This window comes from Rhinolophus hipposideros (genome assembly GCF_964194185.1).
Source record: "Rhinolophus hipposideros genome assembly, chromosome: 26".
NCBI classification, from domain to species: Eukaryota; Metazoa; Chordata; class Mammalia; order Chiroptera; family Rhinolophidae; genus Rhinolophus; species Rhinolophus hipposideros.
In genome coordinates, this window is record NC_138072.1 from 5,206,190 (window position 1) to 5,233,694 (window position 27,505).

A 27,505-nucleotide genomic window follows, 5' to 3' on the forward strand; every position below is an offset into this window, starting at 1 on the left:
TATATATGTAAAAATAGAATACAATCATAACTACATCCAGGTTCTGATATTGGAAATCCTAAATATGTTTTCCCTAACTTAATCTCAAAGTACAAAGGATGAAAGAAGTATCATGCAAAAATGTGTTACTGTGGACACATCCTTGTAGCCACTGGATAAATGAGATCATTTTTTAAGTTGTTAAATATTTATTAATTAAAAACAATACCCTAAGAAAAAGGAATAAGATCCAGGATATTCCTGAGCTAAAATGATCTGAAAACCCATTTAACTGTCAGTAACATGAAACATACACTTTCATGTAGAATTCGTGGTTACACAGGTTAAATAGTGGTTGGTTAAATTCTCTGTTCCTCACTAAACAATTTAAGAACTCTGTTAACCAATGTCAAACAGAAAACTGAATAGTTCATTCTTCACTTCTTCATGATAACGTCAATTTTGGGTGGAATCACTCTTCAGAATCAGTCCCAGCTTGAAGAAAATGATGAATACGTTAGTAATGGGGTGTAATAACACATCCCATTGTGTGGATTACTCAATCACCTCTTTATTTTATGGGTTAGGAAACTGAGGCTTACTGGCCCGGAAGGTACAGGGATGGTCATTAGGTGACTGAATGGGCTCTAAGCCAATGGCTTTGTACCTCCGTCCAAAGCTTTGGTTTCACCTCACCACGTGGCCCCTTGTTTATCCAACATGAAGTGAAGCTGTTTCGAGAGCTGAGCAGAGGGACTGTATTTGGGAGGTATAATCACTGTATAAGCAAAACTGAATGTTCTAGACTTCTCCTGTTGGGGTATGAGGGGAGAAATAAGTGGCAAAGAAGGCTGGTTATTTTAATTCCATTTATTAGTTAGATCACTGGCTGTTTAGTACAGTGTAAATGAGAAGGGTCCAAGGTGTTCTGAAACTGCTGAAACCATGGGGATTATGTCCATATATGTATAAGCTTTCCTCCTTACCCAGAAATAGACTCATTGGCTGATGGAGTGAGATGAGGAGACTCTTCGAAACACGTGGAAACATTTCTGTTTTCTGTCTTACTGTGGCTAGGAATCATTATCAAGTTCAGATACCTAAGACTTCAACCTGTGTTCTTATATTGGTATCTTTAAGGGAAAATAAATATAATTCAGTGAATTAGATAAAAGTGGACTACTGTGGTCATACCTTCTGCAATTAACTAGAGGCAGCATTAATCAACCATATGCTTTTTAACCCAAATGTTCTCCCGCACAGCTACGGTAATTCTGTTTTTCAGAAATGAACCCCCGAATATTCTGTTGTAATATGCTTACTGAGAAGTTCCTGTTAATATTTATTTTCATGTGATACACCATAGGTTTCTAGGCTATTTTAAAATAGTAACAATATTTTGGTCAAATTTGAGACCTGAACATTTTTTTCACAGAAAACTAAAGATCTTGAACAAAATTTTCTTATAGTAATTCTTTGGAAAATTGATATTGAATATTTTAGGTATTCTTCCTCAAAAGCATAGGTATTTATCCATTTGGATAGAACATTTATCCTATGCTTTGTGCTAAACAAAATGAAACACACATGAGTTCTTTCCTCTGGAAACTTCTGACAAACACAAGAAGCTGCTATGACAGGACAGATAAAAATAGTCTTTTACTGGAAAAATAGCTTTATTGTGTCTTCACTAAAACCACATATTTTTAAGTTTTTAATTTATGTTTGGATTTATTGATTAACGGAACCACGGTGAATTCACATTGTGAGGGCAAAAAAAAGTCTCAAAGTATAGGAACCAAATTTTCTACCCTCATAGCAATAAAAATATAGAAATAAATGAAGAAAGCTGTGCATTTTTCATAGCTTAGAATCATCAAGAATTTTTCATTTGTAGAAGATATATCCAATATAAAAGTTCAGTTATGAACATAATCGTAGGAAAATTTTACAGACAAAATATCTCTCAAGAACACATCATGTTAACATTGCTCCGTGACGTAACACAATTGATTGTACCATGGGTACCCAGTTTGTTGACTGATTAACATTACGAAGAGCACTCTAGAATACATTCATGCTAGAGACACAACTCATATAACTACAGTTTTTAAAGGACTAATCTGTACATTATGGCAGCAAAATTTCATTAATGAGAAAACAGGCATTCCTTGATGCCACCAGTAAAAACGGTACATTACTGGTGTCACCAAGAAAGACCCTCCTTTTTCTCATGCATTAACTAAGCATTACACAGGCAAGCCAGAAATTGTGTTATTCATGTGGTAAGAGTCCTAGAGTCCAGGCCTTGTGGGATCTGTTTCTCTTTGGGAACCAGAAATCAATTTATAGTTAGTTTCTTCTCACTCATTCTTACTCTATTTCTGACTCTGTGTGTGTGTGTTTAAATTAAAAGAACAAAGCCAGCCCTTCAGGATGCCATCTTCAGCTTCAAATTTTGAGTGGTCATCAGAAATTGTTGTTGGACTGAATAGTCTTCAAGAGTTTCTGATACATTTCTGACTTTAAAAACCGGGGGTAGGAGTCTCTCTCCATGTGCATATACACGACTTTTTGTGCCTCTTCAAAACACGACTGAGTGGGTTCTTGAATATTCCTGATGATAGCTTCTCTTGTGGAACTGTCAATGTTAATCTGAAAAGTGAAGTCATATAAAGGCATAATTAAGGATGTAAAGATAATGGAAAGGTTTCATTTATTCCTCCTCCTGCTTTTCAGTGGACTAGGGTTACTTTGTTTGCAGTTTCATAGGTATGTAAAAAGACATAAAAGATAAACTCTTTGCTTTTTGAACGTAAACATCCACTTCCACATCCCAGATAAAAATAACATGAGGCCGCAGACCAGGGAAATCTCCAAAACCATTGCTTACTTCAGAGGTTGCAAGTGGTTTGTTAGTGGAGTCTACAGACCAGGAAGTTTATGAATGAGATGCAGGTCTTTTCTAAGGGAAAAAAGGGAAGCGGGCGCTAGTTTAAACTTTATCTTCCTTAATAGTCATGAATGTTGATTTCCCTGAACATGTCCTGAAATGGGAAGAAGGTGAAGAGAAGTGGAGACATAAAGGAGAGAAGTGGTTATTTCTGTAAGCTGAGTATTTGCAGAACCAATCCGTAGGCGGATTGTCCTGAGTGACAGGAGTCGTATATGCTGTCCTCCCCTTATTCATATGCCGTCCTCTCCCTTATTCATTCTCCCTCCACCACGAGTCTCAGTGTATCTGGGTCACTCCTGACTATCTTTAGGCAGTTGTAAATAATTGGCAGCAATATCAACGTGAATATTTGCTGAATTGGCTGGGTTTTTGCTTTTATTTACTTTTTTTACTGTGAAAATTTTTAGAGTTAGAATTAGCCAGCTGGTTTTGAACCCAGGTGAGCAGCGAGGTCTGGTGTGGTGACACAACCTGCCCCGTAGCTCTGGGGATGTCACCAGGCCGATTGATGGTATCTGCAATTCCTTCCAGCAAAGCCAGTTCTTTTTGCAAAGACGTCTTCGTTTTAAATAACTTTCCTGAGACTTGAACTACTTTAATAAGGATAGGCTTTGGAACCAGGAAGACCGAACTGCGAGTCCTAACTTTCCCACTTAGCTGAACCAGTTATGGAACTTCTCCGAGTCTCAGGCTTCTTATCTATAACATAAGGCTAACGAAACGGACTTTCGGACATGACAGGAGAGGCTGGATGTAAAGTGCCTGGCTCGTGTGTGCCTGACAGATCTTAACACCCTGCTTTCCCTTTGCTGTCATTGCTAGGTAGTTACCTCCCTAGGGGACTCTGGCTGGATGTAAATCTCATAGAGCTTCTTTGCCCTCGAAACTCTGCTCCGCCGTGAGGCAGTTTTCTTGTAGGTTTCACATGCCATCCAGAATTTCATATTCTCATCACTGTGCTCCATTTTTAGGTATGCTGCATAGACTGCTGGACCATCTGCGAGTAACAGGGAAATCAGTTCATTTTCATGGGTCAAACCATTTAAAAGATATGACAAGTGTTTCATGTGGTTTAGAAAGAAAGTCTGACACAAAGTTCCCAAATTATTTAACAAGTGAATATGACACTGTGACCCACACCTCACATCACACTTAGATCTATACATCTGAAGCATGTTTCTTTTTTAAAAATTAAATTTATTGGAGTGACATTGGTTAATGGGAGTAGGTAAGTTTCAAGGATACCGTTCTATAATACATCATCTGTATATTGCCTTGTGTGCTCCCCACCCAAAATCTAGTCTCCTTCCTTCACCATATATTTGACCCCCTTTACCCTCTTCATCCTCCCCCCGCCCCTTTCCCCCCTGGTGACCACCATGGCGCTCTCTGTGTCTATGAGTTAGTTTGTTCATTTGTTACTTTCTGTTTCAGATCCCACACATGAGTGAACCTATATGGTTCTTGTCCTTTTCCACCTGACATTTCTCTTAGCATGATAGTCTCATGGTATATGCATGTTGTCACAAATAGCAGTATTTCATCCTTTCTTGTGGCTGAGTGGTAGTCCATTGTATATATGTACCACACTGAGCATGTTTTGATAATGACAGTCAGTGCTGTGGTTACCCTTCATTCCTTTATTCTGAATCACAGAGCCCAATGCCCACTAGTGTAGGTGGGCCTAGGATAGGAGACGTTGCAGGGACCCAGAAACAGGACTTAACAGCAAATCAGCAGATAGAGCCATGACCATAAAACTGATATGAAAAATCTCAGATCTCAAGCCAACCTGGAGAGTAAGAGCAAGGTTTAGACTCTAAACAGGCAGGTCAAAGTTGAAAGAAAAAGTCCAAGTCATGTAAGCAATGCTTAAACTGATTAGGTGGTACAGCCTGGGGTGTTTCTCAGTATCGAATGAAAGCACTAGAACATGGATAGATGGAAAGTTCAATTTCCCATTCATGGTTCAAGCCAAAACTGAAGGACCAGGAAAAGAATAAAATTCAGATGGGGTGTTGGAAACTGTCCCACGGTCTAGAACAGGACAGTGGGTCTGCACAGCACAACCATCCAATGACACTCGATGCCAGAGATGGTGATCCGCAGCTCTGGTCTTAACTGCCTTTCTGGAGTGAGGAGACATGCGAGAGGAGCTTTTCTGATCGAGGCACAATTTTGTAGGTGCTCGAGGTTGAACAAGAGGCGTCGGCAAGCTCTCACAAATCTAACACAGGCATAAGAAATTTGGGGATGACCAAGTATTCTCAAGACTCAAGATGAACACTCAGAGATGAATATTAAACTTCTTTTGGTGACTAGGAACTTCTTTTGGTGACTTGGCATCTCTGAGAAACTGAATTGCTAAATGATGAAGCAACATAGCTTTCGATCGATAGTCATAGAAATAGGTGGGTAGACACTTAATATTTCATTAAGCGTAGGACTTTGCTGAACAATGTCTTGGGCCAGCGTCATTAACTGTTATAAGAAGTAATGGGCCCCAGATGGAGTGGCAATGCTGAGTAACATCCTGTTTCTTTGCTTTTCACGGAAAAAGACTAGAGTGAGATTCCTGGTACTAGAAAGCCAGGTTCCTTCACTCCTGGTGTCCTCCTGGCTCTGTCAGCAGTGACACAGAAATAAAGATGGCAGTGAAGGTATTTCATATTTAAAAGAAAAACTCAATTAGAGGCAGATCCCTTCTAACGAAGCATTAGGATTGGGGAACCCTGGCAATCTGCAAGAAATATGCCATCCTAGGACTACAGAAAATGAGAGCATGGCTATTATTGTCACATGGGCAAGTAGCCTTCATGATGTTGTGTGGGAGATGGTTCAAAAGAAGTGTCACTGGAGAGGGCAGACCAGATAGGGGATCACATATAAAAATGTAATGTAGGGAGTGACACAGATTAGATATTCCTACCCAATGGGGGATATACTTTAATTTAGATTACAGTCAAGAAGTTTACTTTCATACCAAAGTAACTGTGGGATGTTCCTTGCCTTGCCGCAGGCACAGAACGCTGCGGCCAGGCAATGCGGACGTAGCCGTCCGGTGCTCCTGGTAGAGAAATAGTTGAAAGCGAGGCAAACCATTTCTGGCTGAACCAGTCAAGCCGGAAGCTAGTAATTTTCAGTGTGTATTGAAAGAAACAGGTTCTCTCTAAGAAAATAAAGAGCAAGTTGATATGCTTTATACTCACAGGAATGTTGACTGAGTGCTTCATCAGGAACAGAAAATAAGGACTGTTAAGTAAAGCAGTGAGCCATGAAACAGGGAAAAAAAAAAGAGAATCCAGATCAAACCTATAGATTGTGGAGTGACAGCCACCAGGCTGCTGGGACGGGAAGGTGGGGCTAGAAAGATGATTTGGGAACCAAGGATACAGTACGCTGAATTTGTGTTTATCTGTATTTAAGTTGAGCTTACTTGTACAGTAAACTGTTTAGAGAGTTCTCATTCTAGAACCTGCCTGCGTCTGTATCTGCCTTCTCTAACTTCCCTCCTGACTGCGCGCAGGAAGGATCTTTTTGGGTTGGCCCAAGGGTTCACCGATTTTCAACACACCCAAATCTCTTGCTAAGGAAGCCATCCATGCAGTGCAAGCTAGATTTTTAGGTAGCTACTCGGTGTGGTAGTCGTCGTATTGTTCTCAGTCAGTCCCTGCCTTTCTTGCAGGAGGATTATGCTTTCATGGCCCATTCATATCCACTTTGCCCATTGGACTTGCGCTTGCCAATGGCATACATGTAAAGTGCCATGTGCAAGTTCAAGGAAGTGTAAGGGCCATCACGTGCCGCCATGGTCCCTTCCTCTGCCACGAGAAGGACACGTTCTGGAAAAGACTTGCTCCTTTAGTCTGAAATCAGGACGAAGACACGCGACCAAGCTGGAGCTGCCCCCAGTCACTGTGCAGCACGGACGCGAAACGAACCCCCCTTGTTGCAAATTCCTGGGATGTTATGGTTTGGAACCTGGGGAAAGCTGCCCTGGGCCCCTCGGACCTATCTGATAGTTCAGGTTTGACTCTGCTGTGTGGAGGAAGGACTCACCCAATCAGTATCTTTTACAGACCCCTGTCTTCAGTCGACTAATGTTTCTAAGTTAGCTTACAAAGTTAGCAGCTGAGAACGCCTATGTATAAAAGTGTTCCGGGAAGCTGAGTAATTGCTAAAGTTGGAACTGAATGGCTCCGTCTAGAATGTCTATTGACTCACACAAGTGACTTATGAGGTTGAAAACCAGTCTTTCCCAAATCAGGCAATTGAGCCCATTCTCAAGTTGTAAATGGTACCTTCCCGAGCATTACGCTCCCGAGATCGTGATTCTGCTTGAGCTGAGGGAATAGGGATAAACAGCAGAATTGGTCATTAAATTGAGAAGATGGAAGAAACAGGTTTATGTCATAGATCGTATATGCCTTTTCCTTGAAGAACGAGACTGGTGACTTTGGGACTCTCTAGCATGCACGTCTTAAACTAATCACTGAAATTAGTGCTCCTGTGACACACAAGGTGACACATGCCGGTATCTTGATGCAGAAAGGAAAGGTGACATTCCTCTTGGCTGAGTCAGAACAGTGGCCCATCTATTCCAGGGTTGTTTTCTGCGAGGCGGCAAGGCTGACATCCTTGAGTTGAGCTGTCTACAGTCTTCCCTTAGAAATGTGTCTACAACAATTTAAAATCCATTTTATTTTCCATCTGCTCTGCTGGAGATAATGAATTCCACAATTCTACCAGCCTGTGTGAAAATTTAAAGTAAATCTTCTGTTTTATTGAAATTCTCTGATTTGGCTTCCTTCAGAGTAATCATTTCAGGTTTTTCTCCTAACTTCTCTTTGCTCTCTATTATTATAAAAGTAGCTTAAAGTAGTATGCAGTGTTCTTAAACACGGAGAACGTCTAATAAAAATAGTAACCATTGTTAACAATTTGTATATTTCCTTTTATTCTAGTCTTCCTTCATGTTTAACTGCCTATCTAACTAGTAGTAATTCATCTACATAAACACAGATACACACACAAGTTACCTTATTGTCATTATACTAGGAAAGCAATTTTGTATCACTCTTTCATACTTAATACCATGTAGCTTTGAACACTTTCTCCATTTTACTTTTAATAATCCATTGTAGTACCAAACTAATATACTTAGCCACCCTACTGTTATTGAATATTTAGATTGCTTCTCCTTTTTATGGTACAGATTATCCCACATTGGACATTTTGATTTATAAATCTAATTGTTTCCTTGGAATGAATTTAAGGAGTGGATTGCTAGATTGACAGGGTAATATTTTTGGAGACTCTTGATACCTATTGTAAAATTGCTTCCAGAATGAGTTCATTATTTTTCAGTACTAACAGCAGTGTCTACTCACTCCATCCTTTCCAGTCTTCGGGGGTGACATCAGTGACTTGTAATTGTTTAAATTTGCGTTTTTAAAATACTAACGCTTAGACGTTTTTCCTTCTTACTGACCATTTGTTTTCTTTCTGTGAATTTCAAATCTCTGGTCCATTTTTCTTTCGTACTGTTAGTGTTTTCCTACATCTTCAGATCTCTTTATGTGTGTATGACAGACACTATCTGTTATACTGATTGCATTATCTTGTGTTCTCCCTTTTTTAATGGTTTTCGAGGAATATTTGTAAACGATCTAATCTGAAAACAAACTCAGTTCATCTCTGATCCTGCTTTTAATCTTTTCTGCACTTTTATTAGAGAAAAATCTCTAAAACACATATCTGGCCACGGCCCTTTCTTTATGACCTTTGAGCCTTTTCTCCTCGCCCTCATGGTGAAGCCGGACCTCTTGGCAAATGGCTGCCATGTCCGTCAGGGTATTCTTCTCTGCAGCTTTGTCCCTTGTCATTCCTGGACAGTCGTCGTGTGAGCCTATTTCTGGCCAAGCTATGCGTTACCCCCACACTGTTGTAGGTGAGTTCCTTCTGTGTGGCCAACTTTATATCCTGATCAAAGACTCAGCTTAGGTATCTCAGTTTCTGGAAAAATTTCTCTGAACCCGCCAGGTTCCTGTCAGTGGACAAAAGACCACCTGATGCACACTTAATCATCCCCACTTTCCATCAGTGTGCTGATTGTATTTAATGTGTGCTTCTATTACTCTCACACTCCCCTGCACACCCTTTGAGAATTAGGACTGCATTTTACTCATTTCCAGGTGCCCAGTGCCTACACACAGCCTGATGGGTGCAGGTACTGAATGCACAAAAGTTTGTCCCTCAGGCTTTTGGAGCCCTCGTGCTTCTCTATTGTAAAGTGACACCCCACAGGTTTTGAGAAGTGAAGAAGTGGGTCCTAATTATTCAGCATCCAGGAAGCACCAAAGACCTCAGGGTTACACCTGGCATGTTGTTCCTTTTGGGTTTTCTAAGAGCAAGACCCCCAAAGAGTCCTCATCAGACACCGATGTCTCTAAAAGGCCAGGGTGTGTGTGTGTGAGTGTGTGTGTGTGTGTGTGTGTGTGTGTGTGTGTGTTTTCCCTGCAAGTGAAGAAGTGCATGAGAAATTAACAAAGATGCTAAGTGGGGAAAGCTGAGCCGGGGCCTGTAAGTAATAGGAGGCTTGGTGAAGGGGAGCATGGCAACAGCAGTGGTTAGCAGAGGTCAGAACAAACGGTAGTGTGGCACACTGCCAGCCCACACTGAGCTGCACAGCGTCTCTCCCAGACGAAGGCAGCTGAGAGCACGGCTCTGCCTCTGGGGCTGGACGCACACGAGGGAACAAGTATCTCTCAGCAACTACTACACGATTCAACCTGGCATTTCCAAGGCTGTCTGCAGGAGATGATGATTTAGGAAGGAAGGAAGGTACAGTGTACATCCATGGATGACATGGACCAAAATGAAGAGGTTGAGGCAAAGTCTGTGTGGTTCGGAACACTTGCCTATCTGGAGTGGCTTAACTACATGTTTGCCCCGCATCTGTGATGGAGCAAACTGAACAGGCCACGGGAATATACCCAGCTGTGCTTTCTCACTTGAAATCATTTTAAATGGGCACTCAGCATCACCCTGTCATCCTACTGTCCTTCCTAATATTGTCAGGCTCTCCACATCTCCAGAAACTATTTAATATCTCCCCCGTTTTAAAAACGCCAGCACATTTTCCGCTCTCTGCTGATAACCTGGCCTCAAGCTTGCCTGAGAACATGGATTTGATCAGATGGGGAGTCCCGCATCTCCCTCCACCAAATCAACCTACCTGCGTCCACTGGTGCCTGCCCTTCCTGGTCAGTTTGGGGCCAAACAGTTCTTTTCTGGCTCCCATCTAATTGTGCTTTCTCTATTCCTTTTGCATTTTCCCATTGGTCTTCAAATTGTCTCCACTCTCTTCTGTGTCATCAGTTTCTTCCTCTCTAATGGTTGCCATCACCTTCAGTATGCTGCCATGTTTCCCAAATAAAACCTGTAACAACTATTGACTCTCTACACCCAATGACCTCCTGTCCCCTTCCAATGGCTACCCTTTCTGTGCTGGCTTTCACTGCAAACCTTATGTAAATAATGCTCTGCATTATCTGTGTGGCTTCCTCTTGATTTGTTCATCTGTGTCGCGCCCCTGAAACTGCTCATCATGCACTTCGACTTCCACGTGGTCGTCGCTGATGGTCACGGTTCTTTCTTCATCTAAGCTGACGTCTCCGCAGCCTTTGACACAGTTCACAGCCCGCTTCCCAGGATGTTCTCGTTTGTCTTCCACGATCATAGATTGGTTTGGTCATCCTGAACTCCCCTGACGCCTTTTTCTATCTCCTGCGCTGACTCTCCGTCTTCTCCAGAGTGGGAAATGTTCTCATGCCACCAAGCTCCATGTCTGCGTCTCGGCTTTCCTCTCTCAGAACCCTCCCTCGAAACGATCCCATGGCCTCCTGGCTTTGATCGGGGTCCGTGTGCTAATTGCTCCTCATGTTATCTTCCCCATCGAGTCTGGTCTTGTCTGGTTTTTCTTTTTTTCTGTAACAGTCTTTTCATTGGTCTGTCTGCTTTTATTCTTCAGAAGAGAACAAGCGGGATCTCATAACAGCACTTGGACTCTTCTACTCTGCAGCTTATGATCGTCCCCGTGGCCTATACCGCCCTATGCTCTTGTCGTGTTAACTTCTTTCAGTTGTTTTAAGACACCAACCCCAGTCATCTGTCAGGCCTTTAGAACGGTATATTCCTCTGCTCGGGCCACTCTGACCTCCAGACCTCAGCATGGCTGGGTGTTTCCCATCATGCAGCTCTTAGCTCAGATTTCGTCTCTACTAATTGTTTTTCTCTGTTCTCTAAGCATCCAGTTGAATTGCCCTCTTACAACAATGCCTGGCTTTATTTTCTTCAAAGCACCACTTTCTGGATTTAATTTATTAGTTAATTAGTTTGTTTGGTTCTCTGTCTCCTCCCTCCTCCCTCTAGATGGGGCACATGAGCTGAGCACAGTCACCTGTGAGGCTCTTTGACCTCAATATCCCCTGGTTCAGGTAAGCCAGACCTACTGGGCAGGACTGACTGCGTCCTTGAAGGGAGTGGCAGCTTTACTAAATATTTTTTCGTTTGTATTAAATATTCTGTACTCAAATGTCAGTGGGCAACCTGTATTCTCATCTTTTGAGATCTGGCCAGTACATATGTGTATGAGCCGTCTGTATTTTTTTCTGGCATTATATTTATTTATTTATTTATTCTGGCATTATAGATTTTGATTTTGATTCGTTGAACTCAAAAATAAAATTTCGATTCATCAAATGTTTGAATTTGATTAATTTTTAGTCTTGACTTTTCCGGTATGAACAAAAGTCAAGAGATCTAACCCTTGAAATCTAAGTGAGTGGTCAATCCCCTTATCATTTTAAATGCATGTTTCTGTATCTTTTTTAGAGCTAGTAGATTTAGTCATCAAAAATACAGAATTCTACTAGGTTTAGCCATCAGAAAGACTCACGGAATTTTTTTTTTTTTCATTTTTCATTATGGCGGATGCCTAACACTTTGATGATATTTTGGGGTGCTGTGCTGTATTTTGGGTCATCAACATTCCAGGAAAAACCTTTAGTAATTCTCCTGTATTTTTTATGAAGACATGACTAATAGCTCAGGCATTTTTTTTCCTGATTCATTTAAACACTTATGACTCCTTTTATGTCCCTTTGAAAATAATTAAATTCTTCTGTAAAAACTTGGCTATTTGGAAACTTAGAAGGCTTTCTATCATCTGTAGATTTGGAAAATTTGCAGGGTACGTTCTGCTTAATTCATTGTGGGTATTTTTTAAGGAGACCAGTTTTCACACCCAATCCTGAGGAATCCTTTATATTGCATTTCTTTACTGAAAGGAATACTCATTTATCTTTCCTGAGCTTGCTTCTTCTCAGTTTCCTGTTTTTAAAATACTGCCAGTCAGACCTCCTTATCATTTTACAACAATCTAAATTCTTTAAGTCCTGCCTCGAAATTCGCCTTTTGTGAGACTCTTTCCCCTGGAGACCTGCCATCCGCCGCCATCTATCTTTACCCCTCAGCAGATACAGACTAGGTCTGTCCTTCGCGCTTTGCTCTTTCTGGTCTCCTTGCTTCATGGTTGTTCTCAAGCTGCTCGGGACGCGTATATATTGTATCTGGCCTTAATTCTGAATGGCTCCGGAAAGCATTTATACCGTCTTTTGAACTCACTCCCACTCCCCCAAAGGATCACTGTCCCTGCATCATATACAGTAAGTACTCAATGAATGCTTCTCTGCTCAGAGGTCACACTGCACATTGGATCAGCAAAAACTCAAAGCAGTTTCTTTTGGTTCTTAACAGTTTTTTGGGTGACCTATAGAGCCCTGTGATTCTCCATCTTTTGCACCCGGCAGTTCGTAAACACACATTTACTACAGTCACCAGCCACACTTTTGGGATAATATTTAAAATGCTGATCATCTATAAGGCGTCCTCACAGGGCCTCCCAAATCATTGCATGTCCAAACCATGCCTGTATGTGTTTTTCATTCTATTTCTAGAGCTTCCTTCTGCTTGTCCAGTGTAACAACAGGTTCTTCACAGAAAGGGTATAGCTCCCTCAAACAAAACAAACAAATGTTTTGGATGCAAAACAAACAAACAAACAAACAAACAAACAAACAAACAAGTAACAAACCTTCCTGCCAATCTGCCCCTTAGACAGACTTTTGCGAAAATGTTTGTCGAAGGCTATTATTTTTAAAAAGTGTGTCTTTGTCTAGCCTGTGGTGTGACTAGAGGTTGCTTCAATCACCATTTCTGCTTTACACCAACGTACCATGAGTGGCAGGCTTCCCCGTTCTCTTTTGCGTGATCAGTTTTTGAAAGATATTTTTCTGTGCTATTTTATGTGCTTCATGGGCACATGAGATTTCCTTTTTATTTTCCCCCAAGTACATTGTCTGGCAGCTAAGAAGTGCTTAATAATTAATATGTATTAATAATATAATTAATAATTAATATCTATATATGCAAGGGGTACACACTTTAAAAAAATTAGCTTGTTTGTCAATAATGTATCATTAAATAACATCTGGAATGTGTTCAGGTTATTAGCATTCTTAATGTCTAACGTCTTAATTTAGCCATGGTTCCTGCTGTTAAATTAATGATTTTCTTAGATCCCCTTTTCCCAGGAGAAAGTTGAATTTCTCTGTGTTATGATGACTATTGCTGGCTCCTAACCCACCCCCGTTCATCTGTTGAGACCAAGCCTAATGTGTTTCATTACTATATTTGTTTCTGAACCATGTGTTCCTAGAAAAAGACTCTTAATCTATGTAGAAAGAGGCATCTGCATAGCTGAGCTAAAGGATGCATTTTTCTAGTAACCTTGGTTACTCTAAACACACTTTATTCTCTGGCACATTTAATGTTTGGATTCTTAGTTTTATCTTCCTGATTGGATGGTCCACAGAATGATTTGTTTTCATTATGTGATTATTGAATTTTGACATGAATTTCACAGAAATTCAATTACTGGTAGGCTGCTTACCCTGTTGGTGCTGGTTTTTAATGAGGCCACTGTGTTTCTCCCTGTCCTCATCTTTTCTGTAGAATTTGCTTATTTTCATGACACTGGATCACTAATTCTAGCTGGGCTCCCTCTTGAGGTTATTATGAAGTAATTAACTTTATGCACTTTATTTATGAGACCTCCAGGAATGGCACAGAAACTCTTACATAATATGGCTGGGTGCTTTGATCTTTTCTGACTGATAGTTGTCTTGTATTTATTTACTGAACATTTATTGAATGCCCATTACGTACTGAGCAGGTTTTTGGTTCCTGGAAGGGAGGAATAAAAGGTGAATGAGAGGTACTCTGTGCTCTTAGGGAATTCAGAATCTAGTGAGAAAGCAACTGTGGAAAAAAACCCAATACACAAAATAGCCGTAATTAGAAGCAGAATAAATAATGATCCTAACAAAATAGAAGAGAGAAGAAAAATACTTCCAAGAGGTTTCATGGAAAAGGTGGAAGTTGGATTTTGCTTTCAAGGATGGGCAGAGTAGTTAGAGGAGACACACGGAAGACTTTGCCCAAAAGCCAGGAGAGGGGAGTCATGGATGCAGAAACTGGAACTTTAGTGGACATGGCGGAAGGGCAGCATGACACGCGAAGGTGCAGAGCTAGAGGGAAACTTTAGGAAGCGTGTCAGGGTAGGGGATAGAGTTCTGAATCACAAATTGAAGGTTTGGAACTTTTTGGAAGGCTGCAGAGAAAAAGGAATGAATGGCATTCACAAAAATGACCTTTATGACTAATAAAAATAACTACCAGTGATTGTGTGCGTGACTTGTATCAAGCATTGAGCTAGGGGTTTTATATTTAACCTGCACAGTAATGCTGAAAAGATAGGTGATATTGTTCTCCTTCTATGGATGTAGAATCTAAAACTCCAAGAGGGAGATTAATTTGGCAACGTTACAAAGCATGGATATCGGGCGGTTGGTTGTTGAATCTAAATTATCAGTAGAGGATCCATCAATCACTATAGCTAACTGAACACATATCTTTGTCTCTTCCTCTCATGTCAATGCCCTAAAATTGACCAAAAATATATTTTCTAAACAGTCACCGTCATGCTGGCTGCTATGTAGATCACAAACTATGGAAAGGAAAAGGCAGGAGTGATTGTAGCAAAGAAGGAAACTGGTGTCTAGTGCCTATGGGAAAGGTCTGCTGGGAACGGTTGGCACCGTGCGGGTGACGCAAGCCTGGCAGTGTGGGTGCTAGCGCTAGGGAGGGGCCAGGGAGTAAATTGGCAGAATGGCAGATTCCGGCATTTGGGTAGGAGTGCCCACACCTCCTGCCAGTGCCCTCAGGGCCAGGTGGTGACAGCTGACTCCAGAACCGAAGGGGCCTTGGTGTCAGGGGGAGCACGTAATGCCCTGGGAGCATGGCATCCCCCAGGGGGACCAGGAAGAACCTTACCCAGAATAACCACCTGGACATGCCACTAACTAAACCATCAGGAGGCATCTCACTCCCCTTCCACCATCCAGAGGTATAAACAGAAAAAAACATTCAGAGAGGCTGACAGAGAGTCTCACATAAAAAGAGCTCGATGGGCAAAAATTAGCAAACATTTGGGAAAACACATTAAATAATGTTTAAGGGGAACAAATTCCATTAAAAAAAAAAGGTACCAAATTCAGCAAACAGGAGAATTTTCTTTGAGTACCCACTACATTTTTTTCCCCCTGTATCTGTCTTCTGGTATTTATAATTTTCTACAACCTCACACTTTCCTACCCCAAACACAATTGCTTATTCACATGAATGCACACACTCATTCATATTTTTTTTTGCATTGTACCTGACTTTATTGCCCTCATACCCATTACTGTCCTCTTGATTTATACATCTGAATATTTATTCTTATATACAACTATATAAAGCTCCACTTAAATGAGACAGTGATCAAGTTAGAAATGAACTTTGAGTTTTGTAACATCAAAACTCAAGTTTATTCTCACTTTGAAGGCATGAAGAAAAGCAAAGTGTTAGTATTTGAAAGAAATTCTAGTTTTAGAAGGCTATTGTAAGGCAGTATATTTCAGTATGTGTCACTACGTAAGCATATTTTCCAAGGGATTTCACACATACGCTTGAGAAGAATACTCACAGTGACTAATCTTGTTTTGATTAACATTGAAGAAAATAATGGTGGTTGACACGACAAACTATTTTAAGGTTTTCTTTTTTTAACTGTGGCAGTTGCTACTTAGAAGGCTGTGAGAAATGGGCCATACATTCCTCACTGAGTGTCCCATTTTGCCCCAAGAATGAAACTGACAATTATTCAAAGATGACATATTCATAATACTCACATTTTGTGGCCATCAGCTTTTCAAAAGACTGGGCCCACTGTAACACTTCCTCCACAGTAAGGCTTTGAAAAGAAACAAAAGGTACTCACTGGGCTCAAATATTCTCAAGGTTATGCTGAACTAAGTAAAAATATACTATCTTGAAAATAACACCAAAATGTAATCACACTCCATGTGTGTATGGTTTTGGATAGAAGTTTATCATCCTGTGATATTTTACATTATATTTTTACTTTCTAAACGCTTAAAATTAGAAAATTATGAAAGTAGTATAAACTTGAAAATATGCTAAAACAAAGTTTAAAAAGATAAAGGATTAGATTGCTGTAATCTCCCTATTCCCGAATTACCACTATCAATGTGTTGATTTATTTCTTTTTAGTCTTTTTGTTCTATGCGTGTTTGGGTGTTTTTAACCAAATAATCATACTCGGTGTTTGTGTGTGTGTGTCTATCTTATGCGTGTATGTGGGTGTGTGTATATATAAATCCACATATATATGTCCTTATAATGAACTTTTTATGTCTTCACAGCTGTCTTAATAACCATTTGTAATGTTGTAATTTATAATTGTACTTTACAATCACCGATCTTCACTATCACTTATAGTGACGGTAGAGTATTCCACAAGGGGGCATGCTGTGGCTGACATAATTATTCTCAGTGAGCATTTTGATTATTTGTCATTTGTCACCATTTAAAAACAAAGGTGGCCCAGCTGTGATTACACCTTGCCATTCCTGCATGCTAGGGCAATTCCTTAGGAGGTTAGTAGAAGTAGAATCTAAGTGGGTCAAAAGAAGCACATTTTTAAGGTTCTTGGTACAAATCGCTGAATTGCTTTTCCAAGGGTTATACAAGTGGTGTTTGCCCATTTATCTACCAGAATCAGAGAGCTTACCTACAAAACCCATTTGCAGGCAATTCGTCTAATAAAGCAACTTCATACCGATTACATATAGATGTTTTCTCAGTCCGTTAGTTGCTGTAATGATTTTTTACACGTTGAGGGTTTTGATTTTATTACTGTGAAAACTATGACAAGTTTCATTTGACCTACACAGTATTGAAAAAAAAAAAAAAAGCATGTACCATTTAGAAAATACCTGTGAAAGATACTGGCTATGAGGCTTCATTTCTGTTCACGTTGGTGGGTTTTAGAGGTCAACTGGCAAGCGACCAAGTCTGCTTACATACACATGGCCTCATTTTCCCTCTTTTAAAACACTCACTGTGTTCACTGCCATTCAGTGTACGATCCATTCTTAAGTTTCCTGTTTTCAATAACTGCACATAATGAGAGACGGCTATAAATTACAAGCAAGCACGTCCATTGGCTATTTTTGGTAGAGTTAGCCCAGTAGGTAGAATTGAAGGACCAGTTCTCAGCATTATCAGGTCCTTAACATAATGAAGGCAGATTAATTCAAGAGGTTAAAAAATACCGTAGAACATGGAAAAATATCAGGAGTCCTAAAAAAGGTCAACTGTCTTTTATTTTCTCAAAATTTAGATGGCTCTTGTCAGTTTTAAATGCACTGTTTGCATCAACCCCGGGCTTAACAGTGTACTGCTGTGAAGGTTGCTTCTAAAAAAACGTTTCCATGAAATGGTATCTGACTCATTGTTCTTTTCTCTTACTAGAACTTGAAAAAACAGTCACCTAAAACAACCTTTTCAGCAGAGTGAAATGAAAGGTTCCAGGCAAGGTCCATTCCACATTTGTCCATTTCACCCACTTTCATTATTTAGGAAAATAAAATCGACAGCATGAGTGAAGATGCCATTAATGTCTTGGTTTAGCTTAAAATTGGCTGTTGGTAATTGTTGGTGAGAGATTTTCTCTGCATCTGAGATTCATGAGATTTATGGAGACAGATAGTAGTAATTGGAGTAATTATGGTTCAGAGGAAAGTTGTGAAATAACCCCAATTTTTGCTTGTAATGTTTCCTTAGTATCTCACATGTTTCACACTGTTCCAAGTGTCTTTATGAGAATTATTCTATATACCTTTGTTCGCTTGCCCACCCAGAGTTCCTAAGAAGAGTTCCCTGTTGTGTCCCCTCCTTTCTTTTGGACAGAGAGGCCATGGATACCAGCCAGACATGGGAACATTCTGAGCCATCCTGGTGGAAAAAGGAATGACGAGTGCTTGGAGTCTGACAGCCCAGACTTCTATTTCCAGTGTTGCACTTAATTTCTTTGGGCTTTGCTTAGAATCTGCAAGCCTCAGTTACGTTATCTCTAAAATGGGGATAATGTTTATCTCTCAAAGATAGTACTATGACAATGAAATTGGGTCATGAATGTGAAGCGTCTATCAAATGCCTGTTACCTGGCAGCCTCCCCTGAATGTGAATTCTCTTTCCTTGGCCGTCCCTTCCCCTGGGTGGGTCTACAAGGCAGGGAGAAGGAAACAGGAGACCTGACGGTTGCACTGTGAAGGAATACTCGGCAGAAGAGAAGGAAGCTGTTCCCCCGTTAGCCTGTTTCAGTTTCCTCCTGGCACAGGCCTATGCAGTGCAGCAGCCACAACTGGTCATTTAACTTGTTGAGCTTTGGGTTTTCCTGTCTCCTTTACCCACATACAATGGCTTGTAAGCATTTGGGGCTATTCCAGGTCATGAGCATGCATGCCAGGGGCTCTGCCTACAGGAGGGAGATGTGGCCAGAACTGAGCTCTCCACGTGGCCTGGGATTGGCACTTACGACCATGTTTCCTGAAAATAAGACCTAGCTGGACCATCAGCTCTAATGCGTCTTTTGGAGCAAAAATTAATGTAAGACCTGGTATGATATGATATGATATAAGACACGGTATCATATCATATATCATATCATATCATATCATATCATATCATATCATATCATATCATATCATATCATATCATATATCATATCGTATTATAGACCTGGTCCTATTTTACTACAAGACTGGATCTTATATTAATTTTTGCTCCAAAAGACATATTCAAGCTGATAGTCCGGCTAGGTCTTATTTTCGGGGAAACACAGGATTAACCTAAAAGAGTTCCTCACCCAGGAATACTGTGAGGCAAGCAAATCCAATCAAGGTCCGCTACCCTTCTCAGGCGTCACTCTTTCCATTTGGAGACAGTCACTGTTCCCAGCCAAATGGCTACAGTGTCAAAGAGACTTAGGAGCCTGGGAAGCATTGGGTTACCCCCCTCATCTCACCTCTTCCAATTGGGGATGAGATTCCTGGCAAAAGTTCCTGGCACTTTTCAGATGGAGGGTTAGAACCATGAAAATGTTTCGGATGAAAGAATGTCATTTTAACATCAACAATATAAAACTTTTTTTTTTTAATCTAAGAGTATTTATTCATAACAGACTCTCTAAAAACATTTTACTTGCTGAATTCGCAAGTGTAAATCATGAATAATGAAAAGGGAACCTTAGTGTGATAGCTGATGGCTCGTCTGGGGAAATTACTCATGTGTAAATGCAAATTTCACTTTCTAAACAAAATCTATTAAGATAGCAGTTGAATACACAGGCCCCTACTTATCATGTGATAAAATGCTTTATAAGGGCCATAGAATTTAAATGCTACTTACTTTGAGGGGGGCCTCTCAAATCCATCTCTGCACACCTTACAAATCCAACAATTCCGCCTGTTCATTTTTCTAAAGAAAGACAGAACACACTTAATATAATTAAGTCATTTAGAATAATTATATGTTAGAGTCAATTTCTGAAGAGCACATAGAGTTATAAATCATGAACAAAATAAGAATGGGTTCTTGAAGGTAATGGGCCACAATTACTGGTGTGGGTGGAGAGGAGAGAGGAGAATCAAAGGACTCATCTCATAAATATTTTATAGGACTGTAGGTACTTACAGTTGTGACTTTAGAACCCATCTGGCCCACCTACTTGTCAAATGATGGCATTTAGATAATACAGCTCTCTGAAAATGATCTTTCCATTTAATCCCACAACAACGAATTCATCAACTCCCAAGATTTCTCTTTTTGGGTAAGTCTTATTTTTAGAAAGATCTCTCAGTATATTGAACAAGAATTTGTCTCATTACAGTTATCCAGGTAAAATGTAAATAGCCTAATGAAAACTAGGCCTTGTTGAGAATGAATTATGAGAGGGAATTTTTTTCCTGCTTCTCCCCATTTAGAGTCATTTTGACTTTAAAATTCAGGAGACGTTTACTCAGCTCAGGCTTTGTATTATAGTGTATGTCATGTTTAACTCAGGACTTTGAGAAAACAACTGAAAAATGTGTTAAGAATAATTAATTCCACACTTTACAATGAGAACTGGAAATATTTTGCTAAACATGTATTCACACTTACATGCAGTGAGTTTTTATGTCGGTCTTTATTGCTTCATTGGAGACATCTGTTGAACGCTGCTTATGGCAGCCGTGTTCTGGCTGCCAGTTACTGTGTTTACCCGAAAATAAGACCTTCCCTGAAGATAAGCTCCAGTTCAGATCGTCAGCCAGACGGACACATTTAGTACGTTATGACGATGTTCCAGAAGATGACATGACTGTATTTGAATACATGTAGATTGTTGTACATGAAAAAATAAGACATCCCCTGAAAATACGCCCTAATGAGTCTTTTGGAGCAAAAATTAACATAAGACCCGGTCTTATTTTCAGGGAAACACGGTATCTGCACAGATCCTTTCTTTCCTCTTCTCATTTTCACTAACAAGTAGTTAAAATTCATGTGATGGGGAATGTGACACAGGAAGCAGAGAAGCCTGTAAATCCGCACAGGAGGAGACCCTAGGCAGACTGCAGACAGTTAGAGAAGGCGCCCCAGTGCGGTGAGAGCTGAGCTGGAACCTGCAGGAAGTGTAGGGACGTGCTGAGGGAGGGACAGGGCAGGTAAGGCCAAGCTCAAGAGGCCAGGGATCATGTCCTAGTTAAAGAAATGAAAGGAATGTAGTCGCCGCAGGAATCTAGAATATGACCGGGTGAGAGCTCAGAGAAAGGCTAGAGTTAAGATGGGACCAGTGGTCATGTTCAACAATGTTCATTGCAGCAAGGGAGTGGTGAGCCATCCAGTTCTGAAGATGGGCGGAAGCAGGGCGTGAGGTCTCACACACCATCTATTTCATAGTCAGGGGTTGGAAAATCACTGAGGGGATTTCAAAGTATGGAATAGACATGTTAGCCTTTGAAACTGGTTTTGTGAGAAGAATGGATTATAGTGTGGCCAGGGTGGAAGTGGGGGACCAGTGGGGAGGTGACTGCAGGAGTCCAGGTGAGGGGTGCTACAGGCTTAGATTGGCAAGGTGGCAGTAGATGCCTTCCTTCCTTCCTCCTACTCCCTCCCTCCCTCCCTCCCTCCGTCTCTCTCCCGCCTTCCCTCCATCTCTCTCTCCCTCTCCCTCTCCCCTTCCATAGAAGCTGTGGACAGAATGGTATGACAGAGATGGAGAGGCAGGACTGTACCACCTGACCATTCTGGCCTGTATGTCTGTGTACGTCTGTGTACATCTGTCCATCATTCATGCCGTAAAGTGTGAATGGGGGAACAACACACCCTGCAGCTGACAAATGGTGGCTAAGGACAGAGATGGAAGACACACAAGTGTGAACATCAGCAGCCTCTCAGGTTCCTGAGCTCCCTTTGGCAGGAGCCGGAACTCAGCGTGTGGGGATTAGGACATTGAAGAAGTGGGGGCCCGGGGAGAAGGAAGGTCCTGTTTCCTTGTCCCTGGAAGGAGCGAGGGAGGTGTTGGTGCAGATCGAAGTGTATTTGCAGGTTTGGGGCAGAGCAGGGATGGGCACTGCGGTTGATGGACTTCATTTTCTGTATGTACATGGCTCTGCGCTGAGGAGGACCGAGGGACAAGGTAGTTACATATATCCAGAGGAAGTCACAAAACTAGGACTCTTTTGATTGCAAAGATGGATTCAGTGTAGCTAAAGGGAGAGTTTACTGTAAGAATGGTTTGTGTACAGTTAGATTCTGGATGGCCATATGTGTTGGGCTCTATTCTGTATCTAGTAACGCTCACTGAGGTCTTTACCTAATAGTGTGATGCAAAGAAGAGTCCTTTCTAGAAAGATATATCTGGCTGCAGATGATTGACACTGAAATAATTGAGGTTGAGAAAAGTTACATTGGCTGGCTGTCCAGGGCTGATCCTGTGTGTAATTGGACCCTGAGCTGCATGAGTATAGTTCAAGTTTGAAGATTCCTCATCCTGTGATCACCTCTGACATGTGGATTACCCAACGGCTCTCTGCTTATCTTCTAAGGAAGAGGGCAGCCAAGACCTTCCTTTCCTCATCTGTCTTTTCTGTCAGTACAACCGGTCATCCCGGCCTTCTACTTCTCCCTCCTTATTACTTACTACTTGTCACAACAGTTTTCATGTGGCATTGTCTCCTCACTTGGTCTGCTGGAGCTATGCGTGCACATTGGTGATTTTTGTAGCTGAAATTCGTGTCTGTTACAAGTTATCGTATTTTCTTTTACAATTTTAATGGGATTGTTTGGCAAAGGCTGAACAATCTTAGTATGCAACACCCACTGGGGTCAGAAATACAGGTAAAGTAAGGTAAAGAGGCACCAGAGTAAGGTAAAGTAATTCCCAGAGGCACCAGAGTTGAGAGGGCTCCTACAGCCCCCGAGAGGTGACAGAAGATATTAAAATAATTCTGGGCTTTGAAGACAGACAGACGTGTGCCTGAGTTCAGGCTCTTAGCTCTGTGATCTTGGGCGTAGTAATTAAACTTTCAGATTCTCAATTTCCTTTTCTCTACAACGGAACAGTGCAGATTAGAAAAATGCATGCCAAAACTTCCTGTTTCAGTTAATCTGATCTTCCTTCACCTTCTCGCCCTCTGTCACTCAGGAAATATTTCCTAAGCTCTTTTTTTTATGTACAGGAAGCACACATGCTGTCAGAATGCATTCCTTCCTCTTTTTAAATTTCAACTCAGACCTCCAATGTTTTCCTAATTAACCTCACACATTCTTCGATGTGTTGGCCTCTTTCCTAACGTTTCTCTTTTCATTTTTGTTTGTGACTGTGTCCCTGTATTTCAGCTGGAGTTCCACCTTTAGACTCTACTGGGTCTGCTATAGGGCTTCAGACACTTTGGGGTGAGTGTACCATATTGAAGGGATGAAGCCACCAGGAAAGGTTCATTTGGTCAGAAAAGCTTGGGCATGCTTGAGTGGTAGAGGGGAGAGGGATGAGAAGACAGACCAGGCAGAGCTTTCCCCAACAGGCAATTATGGGGTTGTCCCCTCTATAGAGATGCCTGGTCTGGAGGAGAGAAGATGCTTGGATCTACCCACACTCCCGTTGCCAAGCTGTGGGTATCCAAGTGGGGCTTCATCAACAGGGAAAGGCAACTTTTTTAAGTTCTAGCAAAGTCTCTGAAGAGACCAGTAGCAGCCCCGGATTCAGCTGCATGACTGATTCAGAGACAGGTCTCCTTAACTGAGTGACATTGGAAAAGGAAGGTAATATAAAAATACACAGTATACTCAAATAATGTTATTCATATTTGTGACTTATCTACTCATCCTCGGCTATACATTCCCTAGAGTGTTATGTTCAAATGCTATTTGATAACCCTGTATGAGTAGTTGTTTATATATTGTTTAGTATTCTTAGTCAAACGTTCACTGACTGATTACAGTATGGAATACCAATAGGATATCATGATATAATAGCAGCAACAATTAAATTAAAAATAACGTAGTGGGAGAATTATGTACAAGATGTATTATGCAGAGAATACACAGGTCACAAGCAGTCTTGTTTTGTGAAGTTCTCTGGTTTTCTAGTCCATTAAGAAATAGACCTTGTTGGATGCTGCCTCAGTGGCTGGAATTCTGCTCCATGTCCCACCCAGTACCTGGAGGCCCAATGCCCATCTTCTAAGATTTCTGAGACTGAGTGTCCCCTCGCATGCTGGCACATCCCTCTTTTTATTTCTACTAGATTCACATCTCTATGCACCAGGCTTTGCTGGAACATCACAGATAACCCCTCAACCCCCCTCACCCCTGCCATGTTCTACACTGAAGCTAAGAGATAAATTCACAAGTATTTAAACCAGCTTCCGGGAATAGAACACATGGCCCCTGAGTGTATTACCTTTTCCAACCAAAATTAACTGATAAAATTATAGTTAAGGAATGTATAAGGCTTTAACACGAAGGGAATAAAAATAGGAGATTAAACACAGATTCAGAAAACAACAAAGGATTTCAAACTATTTATGGATGATGGAAAGCAGATGAAAGAATAGAAATTAAAATGCTCATACCTCTAAAAAGAGAGGAGAGAAGGCAGCCTTGGGAATTTCATCTGACAAAATGAAGAAAACACAATTTAGAGCCTAAGAACAAAGAATTTCCAAAATAACCTGTGGTTTAAAGAGAAATGCCTGTTCTCCTACATTCAATGATATTTATCATTAAGTGTACATTTGCATTTACAGTTTAATAATACCAAAGTATAGAGTGGCAGAATGAAGCACTTTTACATTTATAATTGAGAACTTTTAGAAAATCTTTTTGGTAATTCCAAAAAGAGTGAGTTCTAATTTTTTTAAAGTATAGTCTTTCAGGATTAGAATTTGATTAAAATAAACTCAAATTAATTTTGTTTACAGTGTAATTAAGACCATCTCAATTAAATTATACCCTTGGAATTAGAATATATGTAGTCATTTCCTAGTAATAATAAAATTAGCCTCAAATAGTCCAGAGAACAACAATTCTGTTTTGGCAAAAACAGAGCTCCCTGTGAAAGAATGACCTAAACTGAAATGATATAGAATTGATTTAAGTTCGAGAAACTCACCGAGCTTCAAATCAGCAATAACTATTTCTTTCTCATGTTGGAGGTATGATATGAGGAAAAATTCCATTGACCTAAAAATAAAATAATGTTGAAAATAAACAAAAAGAATAAAATGATTATTGTGTGCTTCCTGGAGAATGCATATCTGGCAAAGATATCTATAAATACCCTGCTTTACATTTTAAGTAAATTGTTCACTTTGTAAGTACTGGATTATGGTTATCCTTATTTTTGATTTATTAACTCCCTAACTAGAATTTTATTAATTTTGTGGATTGATATTCTATGAATTATCAAAAAAGTAAAAAGCAAAAAAGTAAAAATTCTATACTTTTAATTTATGTTTTCCATTGTTTTTTTCTTTAAACATTTTCAGTTCGTTTTATGTTAACATCACGCATTAATTTGCCTACCTTTTTTTGTTTTTCAATATCCTCTTGGTGAAACTAGTGTGTACTTTTACCATCTAAGCATAGAGAATTTCAAACAAGTTTAGGTCTCCATAATTATTTTTTCCCCCAAGGTTTTCTCCTGATTGTTTTGAAGGAAGCATACATTTTATCTAGGGAATCTAGTTCTTAGAGTGCTTATAAATGCGTTAGTGATGAATTGAATTGGATAAGTATTATGCTGGAAATAGATTCAAGTACCCTTTAGCATTTAAAAGAAATCTTTGTCAAAGTTATATGAAAATAAATAAATTCACTTAAATTGAAACTTTTCACATGTTTAAGTGGTTTGACTATCCTGATAAGCAAATGATAAATTCTTTATTCATATATAATATGTGTATTTCTTTATATTATGATGTACTATGATGTCACAAAATTTAGGAAAAACCTGGAGCAATTTACATTTTCATGAGGTTTTGTTTGCCATAGCACACAAAGTTCTTGCCATTTAAAACCCAAGTAAGGTGTGTGTCGTTGTGTTAGGAATCGCATTAAAGAATGAAGAAATTCTGTAAAATCAAGATTAACCATGCTTCATATAAACTTCATAACCTAGAATCGGTATAGCCACTTGATGAAATTACTTGATGAAACTAATTATTTGGTAGTGCATGATCTTTGAAAAAACAAAAATTCTAAAATACCAGATTTTATAATACATCTTTTTCTTTATACATAGACACACATACACAAAAGCCCCATAAAATGAAAGACCCTACTGTGCTCTAAAACTGGAATATTTCCTTCCCAACTTAGAAGCTTCATTTATGCATGTGTGACTGTCAGTTTTTTTTTTTTTCAGGTATAGGAAACCTAGGCCAGGCAAACATATGTGTTTACTAGTTTGTTTGTTTTTCTTAGGAGAAACCTGCCTCCACTTCTAGCAGCCCCACCTTTGAAGTAAACACCACTAGTCATTTAAATCAAACTAATATCATTGTATCCATCAACTATTTTAGAATCTCATACTTACAAATGTATCCTGTAGAGCAGTGCCAGCAGGCTAACTTTTATTTCCTCTCTGTGTGATCCTTTTGAAATCAGGTTCTGAAGTTTCATGGGACACCCGGCATTTTATTTTTCCTGGCAGAGAAGAACTTTAGTGTCCCTGTAATTACCTTTGGTGGTGCGCTGGCCTCTGTGCAAATGTTCTGTTTTTATACACGTATCTATGCAAAGAGAGGCTGTGTTGCATATGGAAAGCAGTGCTTTGCTGATAAAGAGCTCTTGTCTTTAAGCATTGGCCCATCAGAAGTGATCAGATGATGGCAAGCAGAAGCTCCATCAACTCTTCAACGTGATATGCAAACTTTCCCCCACCAAGTGATTCATTTCCTTTAGTTTCAGAGAACTGAATACCAACTCCAATTCCCATACCTACCACTGCAAGCACTTGTTATCAAATTATTGAGAATTATTAAAATCAACCTGTCAGTTTACTAAGGAATTGTCAAATTACTAAGGACTTGTAATACTTAAAGGATCTAAAGAGGCCTTTTTGCTAGGTAAACCTGTTTAGTACCTCCAGCTGGTCCTCATGGAGTCATTCCTGCTAGAATGACAGAATAAAACAGCAGGAAAGAAGACCAGAATGTGGTTGACAGAGTGCTTTTTTAAAGTACTTCTGAGCTTAATGAGGTAGAGGATTATCTTTACTTGTATTCCATGATTTGGAGGGTCGTAAGTTTGGGAGTAGAAGAGGCAGACAAACTTCATAAAGTGTGAAGCTCATTAGATGCAGCTGGAAGTGCCGTGCGGCGTTGGATTATGTGGGAAGGATCCAGGTTGTTTGCTGAATGCACTCCTTTCTATTGGTTTCTAGCCATCCCATTCCATCCCTAATGTAGGACCTTCGGGAGTCTCTCCAGGTACTGTGCCTGACAGGCAGGAATGTTTCCTTTTTCTCACCGTTTGGGTGCAGGGAGTGGGTGG

At 40.2% G+C, this 27,505-nt stretch overlaps 1 protein-coding gene across 1 annotated transcript; it reads right to left on the bottom strand.

Moving 5' to 3' along the window:
- Nucleotides 1-842: 842 nt before the first annotated feature.
- Nucleotides 843-26,703, bottom strand: RGS13 (regulator of G protein signaling 13). The gene is made up of 7 exons (XM_081039184.1): nt 26,547-26,703; nt 25,122-25,192; nt 24,583-24,623; nt 19,874-19,942; nt 16,291-16,352; nt 3,766-3,932; nt 843-2,634 (listed from the first exon to the last, which is right to left on the bottom strand). The coding sequence occupies exons 4-7, from the start codon at nt 19,936-19,938 to the stop codon at nt 2,449-2,451; spliced, it is 480 nt and encodes a 159-aa protein (XP_080895310.1). The 5' UTR covers nt 19,939-19,942; nt 24,583-24,623; nt 25,122-25,192; nt 26,547-26,703; the 3' UTR covers nt 843-2,448.
- Nucleotides 26,704-27,505: the final 802 nt, after the last annotated feature.

Coding starts and splice junctions, on each gene's coding strand:
- RGS13 (XM_081039184.1), bottom strand. CDS start 19,938: ATGAACAGGCGGAATTGTTGGATTTGTAAGGTGTGCAGAGATGGATTT. Junction 3,933..16,290: donor AAAGCTGATGGCCACAAAAT/GTGAGTATTATG, acceptor TGTTACTCGCAG/ATGGTCCAGCAGTCTATGCA. Junction 2,635..3,765: donor AGCCAGAGTCCCCTAGGGAG/GTAACTACCTAG, acceptor TTCACTTTTCAG/ATTAACATTGACAGTTCCAC.